Source organism: Metopolophium dirhodum, chromosome 1 (assembly GCF_019925205.1).
Source record: "Metopolophium dirhodum isolate CAU chromosome 1, ASM1992520v1, whole genome shotgun sequence".
In the NCBI taxonomy this organism is placed as follows: Eukaryota; Metazoa; Arthropoda; class Insecta; order Hemiptera; family Aphididae; genus Metopolophium; species Metopolophium dirhodum.
This window is the reverse complement of record NC_083560.1, coordinates 39,270,741-39,292,604: the sequence shown is the minus strand read 5'-3', so window position 1 is coordinate 39,292,604 and position 21,864 is coordinate 39,270,741. Positions and strand designations below refer to the sequence as shown.

Below are 21,864 nucleotides of genomic sequence, written 5' to 3'. Positions count from 1 at the left end.
ATTTTTAAATAAACATATATTGCATTTATTTATATATCAAATCGTTAAAAAAATTAATTTTCCTTCAAATGAGTTCTTTCTTACACGAGCACCAAATTATACATAATACCCAGTTTGGCTTTCAACCCAGACACTCTATGTTGCATTAAATTGATCAATTTATTAATACAATTGCCACAGTCTTAGGAATAAAGACATTTTGTACTGGGTTCTTTCTAGATATTGCCAAGCAGGACAAACAATTGACGGAGTATGCATATTTTAATGTAAATTAAAAAAAATCATACCATCCCAATTTTTCTACATTTTAAAATAATTCTTAGAAAATGTACTGTTAGACCAGACAACTCCTTTTCACCTCTGCACAGCATCGTTTCTGAGGTCCCCCAAGGTAGTGATCTAGCATTCGACCTTTATAACCTCTATAGAGCAGGAATCTCTTGAACTCCTGACACAATTTGGCCGATGACACAGCCATATTATCCACACAATATTATTACTATCGCTACAAACCATTTGCAGGTTTTTCCAAATAGACAACTAGCAGTGAATGCAAAAGGTCAACAGGTGTCAAATATCCAGTTTTTAGTAAGACTGGATTTGTTGACGTAGTATTTATGGGCTATTATACAGTAGCGGTCTACTGGTGAATTTACAAATATAGTATGTGGTCTACTGATGATTTGCAAATATAAGATGCAGTCTACAGGTGAAAAAGAAATAATAATTATTTAAAAGAAATCAAAATTTTTTTAAATTTAATATCTAATATCCACAAAAAAAAAATAAAAAGTTATTGAGTTGTTTGACAACCCTTTTGTTTAAAACGTAAAACTTTCCTTTCTTTCCTAATGTATACACAAATTCATGTCACTTCCACACTTATTGCATTGGGTATTTTCATTGTTTGCCAAAATATTTTTATTAATTAAAAAATTGGTGGTTGGTTCATCACTACTTATGAAAAATATTTTGCCAAAATGAGTGTGTGATTGTGTGAGTGCCAAAATAATATGTAGAATAAATTGTAGTGGCGTTTACTTATACAGTAATGTAGTGAGCGTCTGAGACCTGAGTCCAAACTTTTACAAAATATCAAGACATTGTTATCGAAGTCATAAATTATAAGGTCATACTGTCATAAAGTGTTAACCAAATAAAAGAGACTATACCGTATCTATTAAAGATCATAAGTCTATGTAAAAACCGGACGGCTCCAGATACACCACATCCTAAAGCAATTGACAACGGCCGGTGGAAAGCGTTTGCCTGTAGACCGCATACTATATGACAGCCATCAATAATTTGGAGTATAATATGTAATTGAAATTAAATTAATCTTCAATAATTCATATAACCGGAAGGTAGACAAAAAAACGGAAGACCTGATTAGGTACTTACAAAATGTCACGATTGCTGGTAGAATCAGTGGGTCATTGCGTCCTGTTTCACGTCCTTATGTTGTTTAATGAGTAATGGCTCTTGAGTCTTGACTAATGAGAAATCAATTAAAAATAAAGTGAAGAACTAAAAGAACCCGAAAATAATAGTTGGGTTGAGACTATGGCCTTTGGGAGTCTGACGCCTGAATAACTGAATTCAGCTAGAGCTAAACGTAAACTTTACTCTTAACTCTTTAGCGGCAAAAGTACAAAGTCTAAAAATGTCAGTACTCACTACTCGATATTAATTACAAGCATAAAACAATTAACTACAGTAGTATTACTACCACCAATCACACAATTAAGTATAAACAAACGCATATTGCTGATAGTGATAGTAAGCACAAGGTTTGTTGAGGGGTCGCTACTTTTTGTTCCACAAAATATTTGTTCCAAACAATATTTGTTCCAATGTTGTTATTACACTTTTGGGGACTTTTGTCCCACATACACCTCTTAGATGGTGAACGGCCACCTAGATCCCCGTCCAAATAGACACCCATGATCTAAACGACAAGAAACTAGTTGACACCATCCTAGTTGGGGATCTAAATTCCCCAATTCTCCATTATGGGTTTAGATCTCCTTTGATCTACTAGATACCTCCTTTGTGGCGGTAATTTAAAATTACATTATAAATTATAATTATATAATTATATTAATCTTATTTTATACATTATCGTTTTTTCTCTAACAATTAATCATTAATTTAATTTGAATATATACCTATCATAAATCATAATATTATGTATTACATATACCTCTGTCTTCATATAATACTCATAACTCATAAGTCATAGCTCATAAATCATAACTCATAGAATAATTTTACATTTTTATTTTTTTATTATTAAGAGGACGTAACACTATAGTGTTTGTTGTCTCCGTCTTACAAGTGCGTAACATAGCAAATTTACGCTCAGCTAAACACGTGTAGCTTCGTAAGTTTAGAAATTAGAGTAAATTGACCTATCATAAAACTTAATGATAAAAATATTGTCTGTGTTTGTATGTTGGTTTTTTACGATAGTTCAATTTTTTAGCAAATTTATGCGTATATAATATACCGTAAATGAAAAATGCTCATAACTTACTTAAAAACTGAATTATATACGTTATATAATTTATTATATACATTGGAGGTAACCATTATTAACCTTACTTCCAAATACCAACCGTTAATATTCGTTTTTGAATTACAACAAAATAATAGAAAATCGCGACATGAAAAATCAAGTGAATATCCAATCTTGGAAAAACTTGAACTTCAAACGCTCATAATAATTTAAATTGACTTTCTTATAAATATTTTTTTATTTTGATAAAGGTTGATAACTTTATAAGGAATCTTATATTACATTTTAAAAGCTTAGATTTAAAATAAATTTTTTAGGAATTTCTAACTCAAAATAATTTGCACATTTTCGTGATGCTTTTTATCAAAATTCGAACTTTAAATGCTTATAAAAAAAAATTGTGACAATGGATTTTCAATATTTTTCAAATACCATTGTAACAACATATTAAGAGCCTTGTATTAAATTTTCAAGCATATTTACCTAACAAATATTTTTTTTTACATTCATAAAAAAATAAACTAAAAAAAATTGAAAACTGAAAATATCCGTAAACAGTTCAAAACAAATCAATATTTTTTGAAAATTGTATCATGTATAGAATATGCTAGTATAAACAACCAATGAAAGTTCCATGTATCATTTGTTTTAGAGTTATATCAAAAACCAAAATAGATTTTGTCAAAAACAGATTTTGCGTAAAAATTCCTGTTTTCCTTCATTTTTCTTTTCTTTTTCCCTCCTCTTTCGATAACTATTTTTACTTTTGACCCCCCTAAAGTACTAACTATATTCACTTTTCCATCAGAAAAGATACTGTTGAAGAAAATCTAAACATTTTTCTGTCCTTAAAGGTGATGACAGACACAAATAAAAAATTTTAATAAATTAAAAATTATAAAAAAACACATAATTGTAAAATGAATACATTGATCGCTCCGCTCAGAATATAAAAGCAGCTAATGCATTTAAATATTTTTCCACATCCATAGGACAGTATTTGTTGGATAAATGTATTAGTTGGGAACGAATAGAAACTAATAAACCATATGAAATATAATTTGAGTTCACGTTTTTAACTCATGTTGATAGCAATGATGTGATAGATATAATAAACAATTTAAAAGATAGGACTACGAGCTGCAAGCTTTGATAAATTATCATTTAATCTAATAAAAAAACATTTAATCATTTATATCAGACATCAGGCCTTTTAGCACATAATATATTATATTATATACCTAACATTAGTTTATCAGAAGATATTTTTCCAACGAAATTTCAATTACAAAACAATTAGTCAAACCTCTTTTAAAAAAAGAAATCAAAGAAAATATCAGTAATTATAGACCAATTTCAATGTTATGTAATTTTTAAAAACTATTAGAGAAAATAGTGAAATTAAGACTAATGAGTTTCTTTGAAAAACAACATCTTTTTTCAAATAATCAATTTGTGTTTAGACCAGGTGTAGGTACTGTGGATGCAATTTATACTGTTTCTAAGTATATACATAAATTGTGAATGTTGTGAATGTGTTTGTTGTGTGTGTGCTTGTGACTTGGGCTTTCCTTAAATTCCCTAAAAGCTCTTAAAATATGCATACATTTTAATGTATAATGTCCTAAAGAATCACTAAATATCATTAAGATATGCATTTAAAAATAAAATAAAATAATTATTGAATAAAACATTTTAATTTTAATATCTAGATAAAAATATTTTCAAAAAACTTGTCTATTAACAAATAATTTATTTTATTTTCCGATTTATTTTCTTTTTACATCGAGTTTTAGAGAATCACGCGTGTGGTGTACCGACAAATAACAATGTGAGTGAAGAAAACAAACACTAATTTTAAAATATTTATTTGCTATAAATAAAACCATTATCTCAGGTACAGGGAATCTATTGAAAATTAAGTTTTTTTAATTAAATTGTAAAACTTACACCAATATACAAAAAAAAATTGTTAAATAATATGCCCTTATAAATAAAAAATGGTCAAATATGCAAAATATGAGTTTTAAATATAATCTCGTACTTCTATATATAACAAATGTCTGTATTACTGAGCTATATGTAGTAGAGATGTTCTGGGTACCAGGTAATATTACTCGATGGCCGAGTACTCGAAATCATATTTAAGACTCGGCTCTTACTCGGTACCCTGCGTAAAACCTACATTTTTACCCGGCCATTACTCGATATCCGGCGTAATACCTACATTTTTACTCGACTCATATCCAATGGCAAACGCTGATAATCTATTTATGCATACCAATTAATTTAACGGGAAAAATCTAAAATTCTAGGGTAATAAATTATAATTTATTTTGGTACATATTGGAATAACTGAACCGATTTACAATAGCCAGTTGATTATAAACAAATCATGTTTTTCCTCTACTAATAAATTACAAAAATAAATCACGTGTTTACTGTCTAATGTTTATATAGTTGATACTTGATAGTTATTGGTACTTTAATAGTATTGTATCCATTTTGTATTTACATTTCTACTCGGCCTATATACTCGATACCCGATTAGTGTTAAAATGTTTACTCGGCCAATACTCGATACCCGGTTGATATAACAAATTTTACTCGGCCAGTACTCGGTACCCGGTGTAATACTAGATTTTCTACCCTGAACATCTCTAATATGTAGCCCTAATTGTGACACTTTATTTGTGTCAATACTTAAACGACTATACTGGTCCTATCCTATACCGGTCAAGGGGAATACAATTATGAATTTTCGGAACTTAAGGTATTTATATTTTTGTCGAAATGATGATGTTTAAAATGTCTACTAATCACAATTGTTACTAATTGATAGGAGGTAAATATAATATTATATCACCCAAAGTTCACTTAGTTTCTCGTATCTGTCGGAATATATATACGTCATGCTCACAACTCACAAGTATAACAATCGGTTCTCCGCTAGGCACTCCGCTTTACTGAAATATATTAATTGATTTTATAATACTTAATATACATTATCGGTAGGTACACTCGTTAGTAGTAGCTTTATTCCAGCGGTAATCAAACTGGACACCACCACTCACCAACCCATTCGTCTACCTCACGAAAACATAAGACATTCTGATTCCTGCTATACGCTATAGAGTATAGGTATCATATGGTATTTTCGTATTTCCCCGTATTATATAACAATAGAATCTGATATTAGATACATAGTGATTATTCCGATGACCTATATATTATATTCTAATACCCATATATGTACTAATAGTCTTGCCGTATTAGTATCTAAAGTTATTTATGAATAATTGTTATCCAAATAAGATAAAACACTATGAGATCATTTATGCCCATATACATTATTATATTTTACCTACCATTGATTATAAATAAGTGGTAAAATCTGAATAAGCTAGTACCTGAGTATGAATAACCAATTCAAAACAATACGTTTTCAAAAACATTAATATTAATTATATTGTTTTTTTTTTCAAATACCTACCTACTACTACTCTGATGCGTAATTTGTATAACTAGGTACTTGTTTATGTACCGTATTATTAACTTGCCTTTAAAATACGACACCATAGTGCTGTATATAATTATTGTTATTTAATATTTTGGTATTTTAATGTATTACCTATCTATAGTATATCGAAAAGAAACTACCCAGCATGCTCTTTCATCGTTTCAGCGGCGCGACGTATGAATATCACACTCTAGCTATAAATATTATTATATATAAATGTATAGGTAAGAGCCACTGGTCACCTCTGCACGTTCTCGCGACCTGTCCCGAGGGTTGATGAATGTCGCAGGCGCGTTTGCTCATCGAACAGCAGGCAGGCAGGTTACAATGTCATTATCTTTTTGGTTGCCGTCCGCCGACCACCAGCGACCATGTCGTTTCCAGTCCACTATATCTTAGTCCGTGTTTACAACTCATACAACGACAAGTCTGATTGCCAAATGTATAAGAAGTTGCCTATACAATTGTCCTAAAAATCCAGTAATATGGAGGCATTTTAATATTCTGGACAAACGGACAATGAAAATACATTAATTGACAATATGATTATAATTAATATTTATTATTATTAATTAAATAATCTATACATTTTTTTGTAGTTCAGCGTGCTCAAAAGTATCACAATTTAAATCCAAAAGTGCTAATATAAGCTTTAAACAGTATACTGCCATACAAAATAAATAAATAATTAACCTTTTTAGCGCTCACAGGGATCAATGTACTGAACTAAATGCCGTCAAATTACGACTCCGAGAGATGTCACTGACACCGTTTTATCTACATCGTGATCGTAACCATGTTAACTACGTACTAACATAAAGATTACTGGAAAGGAGGATAGATAACGTCAACAACTATACAACATTGTATAGAATTTGATAACGTTTTCTTGAAGAAAGATAAAGAATGCTATCTGGTATGACATTTAGTAACCTAACCTCCAATTTCTTTTTAGAATAAACGTGTTTAATTATTATTATTTATTTTATTTTGTAAGGTGTAGTGATATGTTGCCTCGATTTGCTCAACCTTCTACTTTTTCAATCAATTTTTCTAGTTCACAGTCCAAAGAAACGGTTGACGAACCAATGTCAGAATTGGATTCAGAAATGGCTAATAAAATTAATATGAAATGTAAAAACATGCTTCTTGAATATGAGCAAATGCAAAATTTAGATGTATGTATTTAACATAAAAATATTTATCATATTATAAGGTACCTATAGTTTGAATTATAAACATAATTTTAATTTTGCTTTCTTATACAGGATATAATTTATTCTTTATCGAAAGATGAAACTTCGGTGATCCGCACAAGGCATGATGAGTTTGTGAAATCAATGTCACTTATAACTTTAGATAGTACCTAATCCAATTACCCGAACAACAGTGGCAAGAAAATTGTTTGCAAAACTTTTATCTAAAAAAATTCTTTCAATGGAAGCTATAACTCAATGGTAATTATGTATTCATAGTATATAACACTCTAATCCATGTGAATTTTTTTAATTTAAAGAATCGATGCTGTCCTTAAAGATTGGAATGATTATTTGATGGATTACCCTCAATTTTTCTCCTATATTGCTGCAATTATTGGTAATTTTTTTATCTATGCAAGTAATTAAAGTATACAAACATCCTAAATTTAAATGTTTTTTTCATAGCTCCATTATTACTATCACAGAATGCTTTCTTTGATTTCAACAATTTAAAGGATTGTTGTACATCAATACGACCAGACAATTCTCCTAAATTTTTCACAGAAGTATTAAATAAAATTCTTAGTTTCAAGGAATCGCAGAACATTAAAGAAGTGAGTGATAGTAGATATTAAAATAATTTATTCTTTTATATTTTGTGGATCAAAATGGCTCACATTTATGTGATTTTTTACTGTCATATTTTCTTTTTTGAGCATTAAAAATGATTCAATCTAATTTTGTGGATTAGGTTTCTGTTGGCAAATATTATCTAGTTTTTTTTGAGTGGGTATTACTGATTTATTTTAAATTATCAGAAAATTATACCAATTACAATTATTTTTCAAAAAAAAATTTATTTTCATAAATTTAAAAATGACATAATATTATGTAAAGAAATTTGTACCGAAAAAATTATTGTACTATTTTCTTGGTATAAATTAAAAAAAAAATTGTCTTTTTTAGAGCTTTTTATATTATAAGAAAGGTTGTAAATAATACAAGTGTTTTATAGGGTTCTAAATCAACCAATATATACATATAATACACAATTTCCTATGAAAACTGAAAGATCTAACAAAGAAAATTTGATATAAAATGAAAAATAAAATGATTTTAGTAATTTCACTTATAACCTAACCTAACCTTTCATATATTAAAAAATGCTATAGATTGTTGAACATTATTTATCAGAACAAGTTTTTTTTTTTATTTTATTCACAGAACATTTATAGTAAACTCTGAAGTATCTATAACATATATAAGCTTAGTTTTTAGATATTTTCTTATTTAATTCGATAGATATCGGCATATATTAAATAACATTTTAGATAGGCAATGTATTGCTCATTATTTTAATTTAGATTTGATTCATACGTGGTTCATAGTAGCAGGAGACGAGTACATACATAATTCCCACTTTGTGCCAATAATGCGGCACTTGTAATTAAATTTAAATGTATATAATAAGCGATACATGATTGCATTGATGTTACCTATCTCTAGTGGTATTTAATCTTTGATATTGGTCAATTTATATTTGTTAATTATTTATATCATTTATTTCAAAACTTATAGATTCAAAACATTCATACGAGGATTTCTTTAATCATGTTCATGTGAAATTATTAACCTATTATATTTGGTCTGAACCACTTACTGAACCCGAAATTCAGGCAAGAGAAGTGTAATGTCTGTACGGTATGCAAATTATATCTGCTGCACTTGAATATCCTAGAGGTTAGTTACCAACTGTTAAATTTTTAGATATATTATTAACATCACTGTTTTTCCATAAGGAATGGTATAAAGACTGTTCCATAAGCTCTATCAGGATAGTGTTATAAGTAAAGGATCTTTTGAAATATGGAAAAAAGATGACAAATTCAATGCTGGATTTGATGAAGACTTAGAAACAAAAACTATGACAGTTTTAGTTTTAAATCCATTCTTCATTTCACTTCAACCGAACGATTCTGATGAAGACAAAACAACTGAGTAGTATAACAGCACTAATTTCTGGCTGCGTGTATTCAATATTCATCAGTTGACACAAATTCTTTTTTATTTTATGTTATGGCAGATACCATGTTATAAACAGTTTAAATACATTTTAAAAAAAATTGAAAATACTTAGCCATTATTCATTTATTTCTGTTGGAATTAAATTATTTTTACATTCACAAATATTGGTTTTTTTTTTGTTAGGATGTCAGCGCACTATCTGTTTTCTTCCTCTGGCCCATGCACAAAACCCATATATACAGAAACATTTTCTTATGTTTTTAAGTACTAATTTTAGATTAAATCACAAAACTGATATAGCATGATATTTTTGAGGGTATGACATTTCAATTTGTCTAAATATTGTTTAAAAACAATTTAAACACCATTTAAATTTACAAGTGATCTCTTAAACATAAAAAAAATGATTTTGAGTAAATGCTTTTTGTCCATATTGTGCGCAAAATATCAAATAGTGAATTTATTATTCTATATACAAAGATACTATTGTCTGACTATTGTCTATAGTTATATACTACGTATACTGTTTATAAATAATGTATAAACCAAAATATATAACAGGCATTTTTACACACGTCCAAACATATTTTTTACTATCAACTTTTTTTATATTAATTTTGCAATTTTTCCCTAAGTTAAACACACGCCTCAAGTTGGCCAATTCAGCGGTATGTAAATTATAATGCATTGTTAAATGTAATAACTAATCGGTGTTAAATATCAGTAATAATAGTGTTATAGGTATCTTATGGATTAAGATTTTTTTAATAATTAAACTTAACTAATGTTACTACTAAATCAATTAATTTATGTTTTTTGTGTAATTATTTTTGTATTAATACGCTGTTTGATGAATTTTAACATTATTATATGATTTAATAATCACATTGTAGTAATTATTATTATTTATTAATGAATTGTTGAATACTTATAAAAATAAATATTCAGTTATTCCAACAATTAGTTGATCATGGAACAGTTTAAATATACCCACAGTAACATCAAATAATATATAAAATGGTACAGAACCTAGTAAAAGCTGGAAATATTTTCCAGTTAGAACTTAAGAAATATTTAGTAAGAGAAATATTTTTATTTAAGTAACATTAAAATCTATTTATAGATAAATTATAAGATTTATGTTAAAAAACATTATAATGTAATTATATTTTGTATTTTTTTGTGGATGTTATTAAAAAATAATAAGTTAAATTTAGTCAATAAAAATAGGAAGGAATCCTTTAATGTTTGCATATCGAATTTTTTATAAGACAGCGATAGTGGTTTGTTGATTTTTTTATTACTAATTACTTAGTAAAATTAATTTCCAGTTAAAAAGTTCAAAGTTTTTTCTTATAAGGTAATCAAATATAAAAAAAAAACGGGCAGGTTACAAGTGGTATAAAATGTATAATAAATTGTATTAACTTGAATTCAATGATATAATATCATTGTTTAAGAAAAACGATTCTGAGCGGAGACGGTTTGTCAGTTTAGATTTTTATATTGTTATTATTTATTATATCCTGTAAGTTGATTTAATATTATAATATTATTTTAGTGGTTTTACAATGGTGTTAATTATTTTTTTATTTTTTATCCTGTAAACAAAATTTCTACCAGAAGGCGTGCTTCGATTTCAACATAAAGAGAGACTTTTAGCAAATTGGATCAAGATGGTACTTTAGAAAGTTCATTTTTCGATTTTCTCAATAGTTGTTCAATGTTATACGGGAAAAACTACCAACAAATTACGAAAAACCGCTAAAAATGGGATTTTAATTTCTAACGTTTTGTTTGTCACCTATTTATTACGATACCGGTATAGGCATGTCCTATCCATTCTTATATTATTTATACAACCAACACGCAGCCTGTTTCCTACATAGATAATATAAGAATGGATAGGACATGCCTATACCAGTTTCATATGCGGCCGTGTGCTTTTTTGTGGGAAGACAGAACGTAAAGAGAGAAAGACGATATGGGGCTTTTTTTAAGGTTAGTTCCAAAAACTGTTCACAATATTTGTCTATTTCAAATTTCTATTTTGATTGTTATGCCTGAAAATGGAAATTGGAATACTCAAATTACTCTAAAATTTGCGTACGTAATTAATTGTAATTAGAATATAAAATCATATAGATCGTTAATTATTACTAATTATCATTAATGTTATTTATTATCATTTATCAATTATCATATCAATATTGGCCCCATATAACCACAGATTTCTATATAGTACCTATTTGATTGCGAACTCCCGCCATGAATTGAAGCTTGAAGGTTGGTTGGCAATTGTATGGTATTTCATATGACAAATAAGATAGTATTATGAATTATTTTGTATCGTATTTTATTATTTCTAAATATGTCGTTTATAAAAAAAAAATATTTTATATAAGTCATTTCACATTTACTATTTTATTTGACCATTAAAAAAATATTATTCCTAATACATTTTTTATAATAAATGAAATGTTTTGCCAACCGACGAAATGTCGGCCGTCCACAGCTGAGCTTCACTTGTAACAATGAAAATTGTATATGAGTGTAGTATTATAGAAGTCTGTGCATATTACATTAAAAACGTATTACTAAATTTTCAAGTAATAAGTTCTTATGTCCCATACATTCTTATTATATCTATGATTTTCCATATCAGTGGGCTAACTATGGTATATTTTGTAATCAATGATAGCATCTAAAACTGTGGCCATTTTGTTAATTTTGTGATATAGTTAAGACAGTGTCACCAGCCGAAAGTTATGGTTTCCCGTCCGCCATGTTGGCATACTATTGCCATTGCCGTATACTTACATCGGCTGTGGTCTACAACAACAACATCATCAATAACGTTTGTGATCAGTAATCTGTATGGGTCTTTCTTTAATATTTGTCATATTAGTAAACATAATATAAAGATTCATTATACATATTATTATGTGTCTCGTAATCGTCTTGTCGTATTCTGTTGATACTTGGAAGTTTGACTTAATACGAAATAAAAGCAATTAGCGACGCCAACGGTCTTTGACTTGGAAGCATCGAATATATCGTTGCGAGTTCGTTCGCAGGAGGTAAAAGTTTTTATTCAAACCACGATAGATCCAGTTAAATTTCCACCACGTCAAGTCTGAAGTGTTATCCATCGTATATCAATACGATCGTGTGCTACTAGGCTACCAGACGGCCGACACCTCTTGCAGATATTCCGTTCGACTGATGAGTCCATCAGACGAATTTAAGTAAAATATAGATGATACACGACACTTGGGTTAGGGCACAGGTTTAGGCTGCTAAGTGCAAATTTCTACATTGATACCTAACTCCGTCAAATTTTGAGTTTTCAAATGTAGGTGTTTGATGTTTTTTTTTCTGATAGTGTGATTGGTATGGCTTTACTTATCAAAAATACAATTGTACATTGGCTTAACCTGTTATATATGCATCATTAAATACTAATTAATTAACTAAAAAATAAAATATTATTTATGAAAGCTATCATAGAAATATAACAATTTATACTAAATGTTTTCAATCACCTACCTACTGATTTAAAAAGAAGTCGCAATAAATTTACTTATTTCTATTTTTTTACCAATTAATAATCATTCATAAATAATTAAGCTATATTTTTTAAAGCTTTGTAAAAAAAAATGAAATAAAACAAGATGTTCTATTTGTATTAAATTGGTCTTTCGCTGCAATTTACCATTAGATATTCAAACAGCAGTATACTTACACTGGCATCGTTAAAACATTTTGGAGTTAAAATTTATTTACTATAATATGATTGATAACTTCAAATTTAGTTATATTTAAAATATGTTGATTTTAATGATGATTTATTTATAATTTTAGATAAGATGTCCTCTACTAATAACAGTACACCTAATATCATGGTTTTCAGACCAACATGGAAAGAATTTAAAAACTTTAGTAGCTACATTGAGGTCATGGAGTCGCAAGGGGCTCACAAAGCTGGTGTGGCAAAAGTATGTTATTATAAAAATGTTGCTATTTTTTTATATCAATTTCAGATTTAATTGATATAATTTGATTTTTTTTTCTTCTAAATATGTAACATTAATCTTGAAGGTTATACCACCACCTGAATGGATACCAAGAAAAAAGAATTATGATGAAGATGATATTATGAGTTTGATAATTCCTGCTCCAATCCGTCAAGTAATACGTTTAAGCTTTTAATAAACATTGTCTAATAATTGTTTTATTGAACTAGGATGTAAAAGGTACACAAGGTATTTATGAACAAATTAATGTAAAAGGGAAAGCCATGACAGTAGCTGATTTTAAAATAATAGCAGAGTCTGATAAATATAAGACACCTAGCCACTTTGACTATGAGGATCTCGAAAGAAAATTTTGGAAAAATGTAATGTACAATTCCCCATTGTATGGTGCAGATGTATCTGGATCTATAACTGATAAAGATGTTGATGTATGTATTAAATTTATACATTTATAATTATAATTTATTTTATCTCAAATGTATTTTTAAATTATGGAAATAATATTTTTTTATGAAAGGAGCACACATTTTTTTAAATGTTAAATTATTGTAGCTATGGCTATATTAAATGATTTAGTGAAAATCCGATGTAAAAAAATGATTACATTAAAAGATAATATTAAGAAATGTAGAATAGCCATTTAATATAATAGCAGCTGCGTCATTGGGCCCGGCTTATCTTAATTACCTATCTTATACGTGTAAAAGTTCCTCGCTTCACACAACAATTTACCAATCTAAACATTTTATTTTTGAAATTTTGTTTACGTATAAATGTGTGATTTTATGTGTTTAAGACGATAGAAGTATCAGAAATGAAAATATATAACGTTTAGTTTTTTAAATATTATTAAATCTTTAAAGTGATATTTTTGTTAAACGCTCCGTCATAGCCATTTAAACATAAAATACAAATTCAAATATATATCTTTTAAGATTTTTAATATTTAAAAAACTAAATGTTATATTGAAATTCTGATAGTCTACACATAAAATCACACATTTATACGTAAATTAAATTTCAAAAATAAAATTTTTAGATTGGGAAATCGTTGTGTGAAGCGAGGAACTTTTACACGGATAAGACAGGTAATTACGATGAGCCGGGCCCAATGACGTTACACATTTTTTTTTCAATTGCTCATAACTTATAGTATAATGTGAGTAGAAACGTGAAACCTTGAATATTCTTTCAAATTAATTTTTTTTTGTGTTGTGGGCTCCATCAAGGTTTGGAATATTAACAATTTGGGAACAATATTGGATTATGTAAATGAAGATTATGGTATAAAGATTGAAGGTGTTAATACAGCTTATCTTTACTTTGGAATGTGGAAAACCTCATTTGCTTGGCACACCGAAGACATGGACTTGTATAGCATAAACTATTTACACGATGGATATCCAAAGTCATGGTAAGATTAATCTTACATTTTATAATTAGTATATATTTGTAACCATATAATATTTTTAAATTTAAATTGCATTTATTTTATTTTATTTAAGGTATGCAATACCTCCAGAACATGGTCGTCGCTTAGAAAAAGTGGCTAGTGAAATGTATCCATTATATGCTTCAATATGCCCTGCATTTCTTAGACACAAAATGGCTGTAATATCGCCTAATAAGTTAAAAAAATATTCTATACCATATAATAAGGTAAATTCTTAAGAATTATTAATTTTAAACTAGATTTTCAATATTTATGATTTTTTTATAATCAATATGATCGTTTGCTATAGATCACCCAAGAGCGAGGAGAATTTATGATAACATTTCCCTTTGGATATCATGCGGGTTATAACCATGGGTTCAATATAGCTGAAGCGACTAATTTTGCAACACCACGTTGGGTGGAGTATGGTAAAAGAGCTTCACAGTGTCATTGCTGTCTAGATTCGATAAAGATCAGTATGGATACATTTGTTAAACGCATACAACCTGAGAAGTATAAGTTGTGGCTTAAAGGAAATGATATCGGTACTCATCCAGAAGGTCCTCCTTGTACTCCAGATAGGCACACGCCTAGTAAATCTGACTTATTATGTAACATTAAGTAAGTCTATTTTCATTATCCAAAAATAAAAAGTTTATTATTTTGATTTTAATGTTACAGCAATAAAGATATTCCAAAATGTTATAACAAAGCCAGTAAAAACGGTCGGCCTGTAAAATGTAAGTTTTCAGATTCTCCATTGTCTAATGATACAACACATGTCAATAATGCTACAGATGTACATTCATCAAGAAAAGTACAAGGATTAGATGAAAAGGAATATAAAGATGAACAATTCAATGATGGAGTAGTTATGGAAGATATGTGTTCAAAAGCTAATGAAATGAGTGGGTAACAATTACATTAATTTCATTGCTTCGATGATTATTTTTAGAGGCAAACATTTTAGACGTGTTTTTAAAATACACGTATACACAAAGTTTGTATATTTAATGTTTGCTTGTAATTGATTTGTGTAATTAATGTTCCACAACTTAAAACTATATTTATTAAACAATATTACACTTCATAATATATTAGTATTTTTACCTACACACAATCTTTATTTCTTCAGTATTAACAATAATAATAACATAAGCAACAATATAAACATTTAATAATAATTGTTCAACAATAAATAAATACAGAAACTACAACAATACATAGCCTATTAATATTAAATAATAATCAATTTATAAAAACATTATTACAGAAATAGTAATAATATAAATATTTAATAATAATCAAGTTTACAAATAAATAAGTATGGAAATATAAACGAATAATTTTATTATATAGTTTAAATTTCAATTAACTACTGCTTATTTGATGCAAAAATACAAGTTAATTCGTATTTTGGGTTGATAAGAAAGCTCTTTTTTGAGTGACTATGTTACCAGCAGTTGAAAATGTGGATATTGTGGCAATACAATTATTAATTTCTGAACTTTAAATAGATTATAGTTTTTATCATATAAAACATATCTTATAAGTTATGACCTTATAAAATAGTTTAAAACTTTTAATTAATGACACATCTACACGAAATAACACAAACTTATACAAGTATAATAATACACGTGAAAATTAAATGCCATAAACTAATACACGCAAGTCAAAATTACACAAATTACACGTGTAATTATGTCACTAGTTATTTTTAGATGTCACTGAAGTGTCATATAATAATGGAAAGTCTAGACTTTTTAATAAAAATCATTCAGTTTTGGAAGATATAGAATTTACAAGTGATAGTGACTATTGTAATGTTTCAGAAAAAAGAAGAGTCAAGAAAAAAATGTTTAAAAAACAAGAAACAAAAAAGAATCCAACATTTAAGGAAAAGAATAATTTTAAATCAACTGATACAAATTTTGTTGCTCCTGATCAAACTATTGACCATACAGTATCAACAACCATTAGCTTCAAAGGATGTGGTAATAGTATTAAAAAAGTAATAAATGCCGCAAATGTTGAAAAAGCACCGTTAAATATAAAATGTACAAGTGGTACTGATTATTGTGATGGTTCAAATGAAAGAAGTGTCAAGAAAAGAAAGTCTACAAAACTAGGTACAAAAAAGAATCCAAAATCTAAAAATAAGATAAACTATAAATCAACTGAGAAAATTGTTGTTGCTTCTGATCAAACTATTAACCGTACGGGTTCAACAATCATTAGCTTCAAAGAGAGCGATAATAGTATTGAAAAAGTAATAACTATATCACCTATAAATGTTGAAAGTTTCAATTCTATGGATATCAACAGAGCTACAGAAGAGTCTCTGGTAAATAAATGTCTCAATAAGAGTATTAAAGATTCAACAGTTTTTGACAATACCTTAAAAAATGATCGTTTACTATCTAAAAAATATGACACTGTAAATTATAACGCACATTCAAATTTAGTTAAAAGAAAACCATTACCACCAATTAAGTTTGAAAAGTCACATAGTTCATCTCCTACCAGTTCAAATACCGATATTAATATAGAAAATAAATCTTATATGACTCCAACTCTAAAAATTGAAGATAATATGGAATCTACACAGAATTTTTTTCAACCAACTCCTGAACGTATAGAGACTAACTATGGAGAAGAGTATGGAATTGATGGTATGCTTCAATTAATTTCTACTTACACTATAACAATTAGCAAATATGAAATTTTACTATTTTAATGAATGTGACTATATTGTAATATGAATGAATACTAGTATTATTGGTTACAGTATAAATACTAATTTATTCTGATAGTATTATTTTATTATTTTAATTAACTTTAAATAATTTAATGTTTTTACCATACTCTATGTCTCTATTCAATATAAGACCTAACCTCGGTAACGACCAGTTTTTATTGGGTGGTGATCAGGTAACACCTGTCTGTCACCTCACCAAGTCGATTATCTGTTCGCCTGCCGTGTTTTAAGCCAAGCCTTTCCGCACAAAATAGCCGCTAAGGTCACTTATTATGTTGAATAGAATATAAGTATCTATTTAAATTTGGTTTTTAGTTTTTACATAGGCATTTTTATTCACAGGTATACAAACAATTATAAGTGATATTGTTAACAATTGTTGGTCATTAGAGATTGAACAACTCTATAATGTATTTAGAAGTATGAATTATCCAAATTGTTCATCATGTATAATGATGACCTGTGAAAAGGTAAAAGGAAATTAATTACTTTAGTATATCACTTGTTCTTAATTATAAAAATGTAGATTTGGTATTAGTTATGATTAGGGCTCAGATTACAATGTATTTGCATCTTTTTTGTTTGGAATGACTTACATGATGCTTCCCAAGCTACAAATGTGATTCAATATCTCCATGTTGTATTTTTTACTTATTTCTCATAATATGACTAAAAATATTGATTTCATTGAAATATTTACATAGTACTACTTAATATAAATCATTTTTATGTTGAACTATATAACATCAGGTAATCTGGTTTTAAATTAGACAAGGCTGAAATTTATCTTTATGTCATACCAACCAAATAACCGATTTAATTGCAAACAACTTTTATAGTGAAGTACAGTGCGATACAAATGTAATTTGTCAAATTAAAATTTTTACTCTTTTTTCGTATTTATAAACAGAGTTTTGAATGTTAAATGCATTTTTTTTATATTTTCGGGCATTTTAGAGTTCTTAGGTCATAAATGTATTTTTGATATTTTTAGGGCAATTAAATCCAAGCCCTAGTTATAATAAAAATATTATTTTCACTTACACCAATACTTTTTAAGAATGTAAATTGTTTTAAATAAATTAAATATTTTAAAAATCATAATATATTTTTTGTTTGAATAGGTAACTTTCAACTTGGATTGGAAAACGACTGCGAGATCTTTCATGCATCTAAAATCACTTAACACTCTGAAACCTACCAAAGCATTATTTATAAATGCAATTTCTGGCATTACCATCATTTTTGAGGCAGAACTCTTAAGATGTGAGAAATGTTATTTGGTCGTTCATAAAATATGTTATGGTATTGAAAATGTAGATACATGTATTCCTTGGTTGTGTGATCGTTGCATGAAAAATCCTATGCATGCTGTAAGTGTATTATAAATTAAAAAAATATATATAGTTGCGCAATTCTCAAGTCAAATGCTACTACAGTTTTTTATTTACTCATAAATACAAGGACTCATTTAAGTTGAGTACCTACTCTTAGTAGGTAACTTTTATTTTTTACCAATCAACATAAGGCAGGAACTCTACAATCTCTATTTATGCAGGAAATTTTAAAATAATCGATTAATTTGAGGAGTACTTTGGCAATTTAATGTATTGAAACTAAAATGCTTGACTCAAAGAAAACTAGCACAACTAATTAATTATATTAATTTTAAGATTGAAAATCTACTACTTAGAATCTTATATTGATGATCTTTGCCAAGATGAAAAAAAATAGACTCTGATTGAATAAAATGTATACAATATTTGTAAAATTACATTATTACTTTGTTTTATTTTGATTATAAAATCTTAATAATCATTGGAATTTATGTATAGGCTTGTGTATACTGTCCATTAAAATACGGTGCTCTCAAAGAATATAAAATCAATGAATGGTCACATGTTGAATGTTATCTTTTTGTGCACGGCAGTAGTCCATTAACTACCCATATTTTTTCAACAGACTTTATAACTAATCAAAAGGTAAATTGTGGGTTCATTCTAAAGCTGTATTATTTTATACCTAAATTATGCAACATTTTAAATGTATTAAATATTTTACAGTGTGTAATATGCAATTTAACATCTGGTAATTGTTTCCGTTGCTCTGATTGGAGTTGCAACGCATGGTCCCATATTTCTTGTGGAATATTTGCTGGATTCGAGTATCGCATTGATCAAATCAACAAGCATATTTTCATCAATTGCATTGATCATTGTTACGTTTCAGATAAAGTAAGTTATACTTCATATTCCTTATGTTAATTATTTTATGGTGGATGTTTGTATTTTTAGCAACGAGTATTTCACATAAATCAAAAAGTATGGGCGACACAATCAAATAATAATAATAAATTTAACAGGGAATGTAGAATTGTACACATTGATAAAACTCCCTTTTGCATTGTAAAATTCAGTGATGGTTCAATATCAGACAGAATTCCATTACAACAAATTAAGGTAAGGTATTTTTGTTTATTACACTTTTTGTATTATTATTTAAACATTCAGGTAATGCCTCTTATGTTAAACCACATTTACATTAAGACGTCAAAAAAATTAAATGTTGTTTTGGCTATCAAAACTGAACAATTTTGAGTTACATACATCTAGGTTGCGTTTTTAAATCATTTGACTTATCAACTTAAACCCAAAATTTATGGAATAACAGTGTTGTTACATTTTTTTTAGACTATTATAATATAAAATTTTCATATTATAAGTTATTTAAATACTGATATTTATTATATTTTTGTTATGTTCAATTATTTGGAATTATTTCATAATTAGAAAAATAATTTTGGTTGTACCACGAATATACATACTAGTATTTATGACGAATGGTTGTACTAACAAATATATAATTTTTGTTGATTTCTATTATGTAGTTAAAATGTAATTAAAATAAAAAAATATGATGCTTTTAATAATATTAAATTAAATAACCTGATACTTGAGAACTTTATTTTTATACACAAGCATTTTATGACTTGTTGTTTTTTATACTTAAACTTTTGCCTTTTTTTCATTAAAATCAAGCAAGATATAGTTTATATCCTCTAATAATCATACATTTTTTTTTATTATTTATCGTAATTATTTTTTTCAGAACTTTGCAAATGATATTCCATCCATTAACCAAGAAATACATTTAGAATCTGGTGACAAAGGTTTATTCCTGGGGTTGAATTATAATAATCCGACATATTTAGTAAGTGTAATTCATATTGCATTTAATTTTAATAACTTAAATTAATTTTATTGTATATGTCAGGTTGTGTATAACAATGGAAATTATGGTTCTGTACAAGCTCATAATATAAGATTCTGGGAAAATAAACAAATTAACTATTTGAAACAGCAAGGGAAGCGTGTGTTAGCTAAATACAGAAAAAATGTGGATTCAAAAATCGAGTGGACCAAGTGATACTTTTTTCAGAAAAATATTCAAAAAAACTGGTTGCCTGGCCGGAATTGTACCCACCCCACCATAATTTATAATGTCTTATAACAATGTTTACTGTTTTATATCATAGTTGATTCACCATATCATAATTAAAGCTTTTTAATTTTATACTATGGAAAAATTTTAATAAAGATGCAAATTGACTAATTTAATATTTTTAATCACTCTACAAGATAAATACCATAATCATTTAGCTATAAACAATATTTATTTTGGTTCCCCGTATCGGCCGTATCATTGGGAATATTGAGATTTATTTTTAGATTAGAGTTATAGAAAACCGTATTTAATACTGGTAGATTATAGCTGTACTGTATAATGTACCAATGCGGCGGTTATACGCTTTTAGAGTTTTTTTTCAAAATGTGTTTTTGAACGCTGATTTTGAAACCGTTTGATTTTTTTGCGGAATCCATTATTTTTGAAGTTATAGTCATCCAAAGTTTTCGATTCTACGTTTATAGGTAGGTACGCATGTGCGCAATACTATTTTAATGCTGCGCGGAGGAACTTGGGTTTGGTGTTTTTTTTGATTTTTTTGTTCGAGCGCAGCGCAGTGAGCTAGTGGCAACTATGTGCTTTTTAATAACTTTGTTTGATTCCGAGGCCTACTCAAGGTGATTTTACTCAGCAAATCGGGGGATATTTTCGATTTTTTTGTACGAGCAAATTTAGTTTTTGAAGTTTTTTATCAATAACTTCAAAACGAAGTTTGTCCAGGCTTTCATTTTTACATTCTTAAAAAGGACCCTTAAATACACATTTTGAAAAAAAAAATTTTTAAATCGAAAAGTTGCTAAACCAGAATTGTTCTCTAATCTGTACTAAGAGTAATTATATTACTTATTATATAGTTATGTATTGTAGTGTTATATCAAAATAAAACGTGGCTTGAGTCTTTTTT

At 27.8% G+C, this 21,864-nt stretch overlaps 1 protein-coding gene and 1 pseudogene across 1 annotated transcript; both read left to right on the top strand.

The window, feature by feature from the left end:
- Nucleotides 1–7,084: 7,084 nt before the first annotated feature.
- On the top strand, nt 7,085–9,239 carry LOC132938180 (uncharacterized; annotated as a pseudogene).
- Nucleotides 9,240–12,220: 2,981 nt separating this feature from the next.
- On the top strand, nt 12,221–21,034 carry LOC132935189 (lysine-specific demethylase 4C-like). Its single transcript, XM_061001661.1, has 16 exons — nt 12,221–12,342; nt 13,127–13,260; nt 13,364–13,453; nt 13,509–13,727; nt 14,529–14,713; nt 14,805–14,958; nt 15,042–15,355; nt 15,416–15,642; nt 16,459–17,406; nt 17,844–17,965; nt 18,620–18,868; nt 19,331–19,477; nt 19,559–19,729; nt 19,790–19,954; nt 20,604–20,705; nt 20,769–21,034. Exons 2-16 carry the CDS (start codon nt 13,132–13,134, stop codon nt 20,919–20,921), a joined length of 3,375 nt encoding a protein of 1,124 aa, XP_060857644.1. The 5' UTR covers nt 12,221–12,342; nt 13,127–13,131; the 3' UTR covers nt 20,922–21,034.
- Nucleotides 21,035–21,864: the final 830 nt, after the last annotated feature.

Excerpts from the sequence above, each read along its gene's own strand:
- LOC132935189 (XM_061001661.1), top strand. The coding sequence starts at position 13,132 with ATGTCCTCTACTAATAACAGTACACCTAATATCATGGTTTTCAGACCA. Across the intron at positions 15,356-15,415 it reads GACTTATTATGTAACATTAA|CAATAAAGATATTCCAAAAT; the intron begins GTAAGTCTATTT and ends TTAATGTTACAG. Across the intron at positions 20,706-20,768 it reads ATAATAATCCGACATATTTA|GTTGTGTATAACAATGGAAA; the intron begins GTAAGTGTAATT and ends TGTATATGTCAG.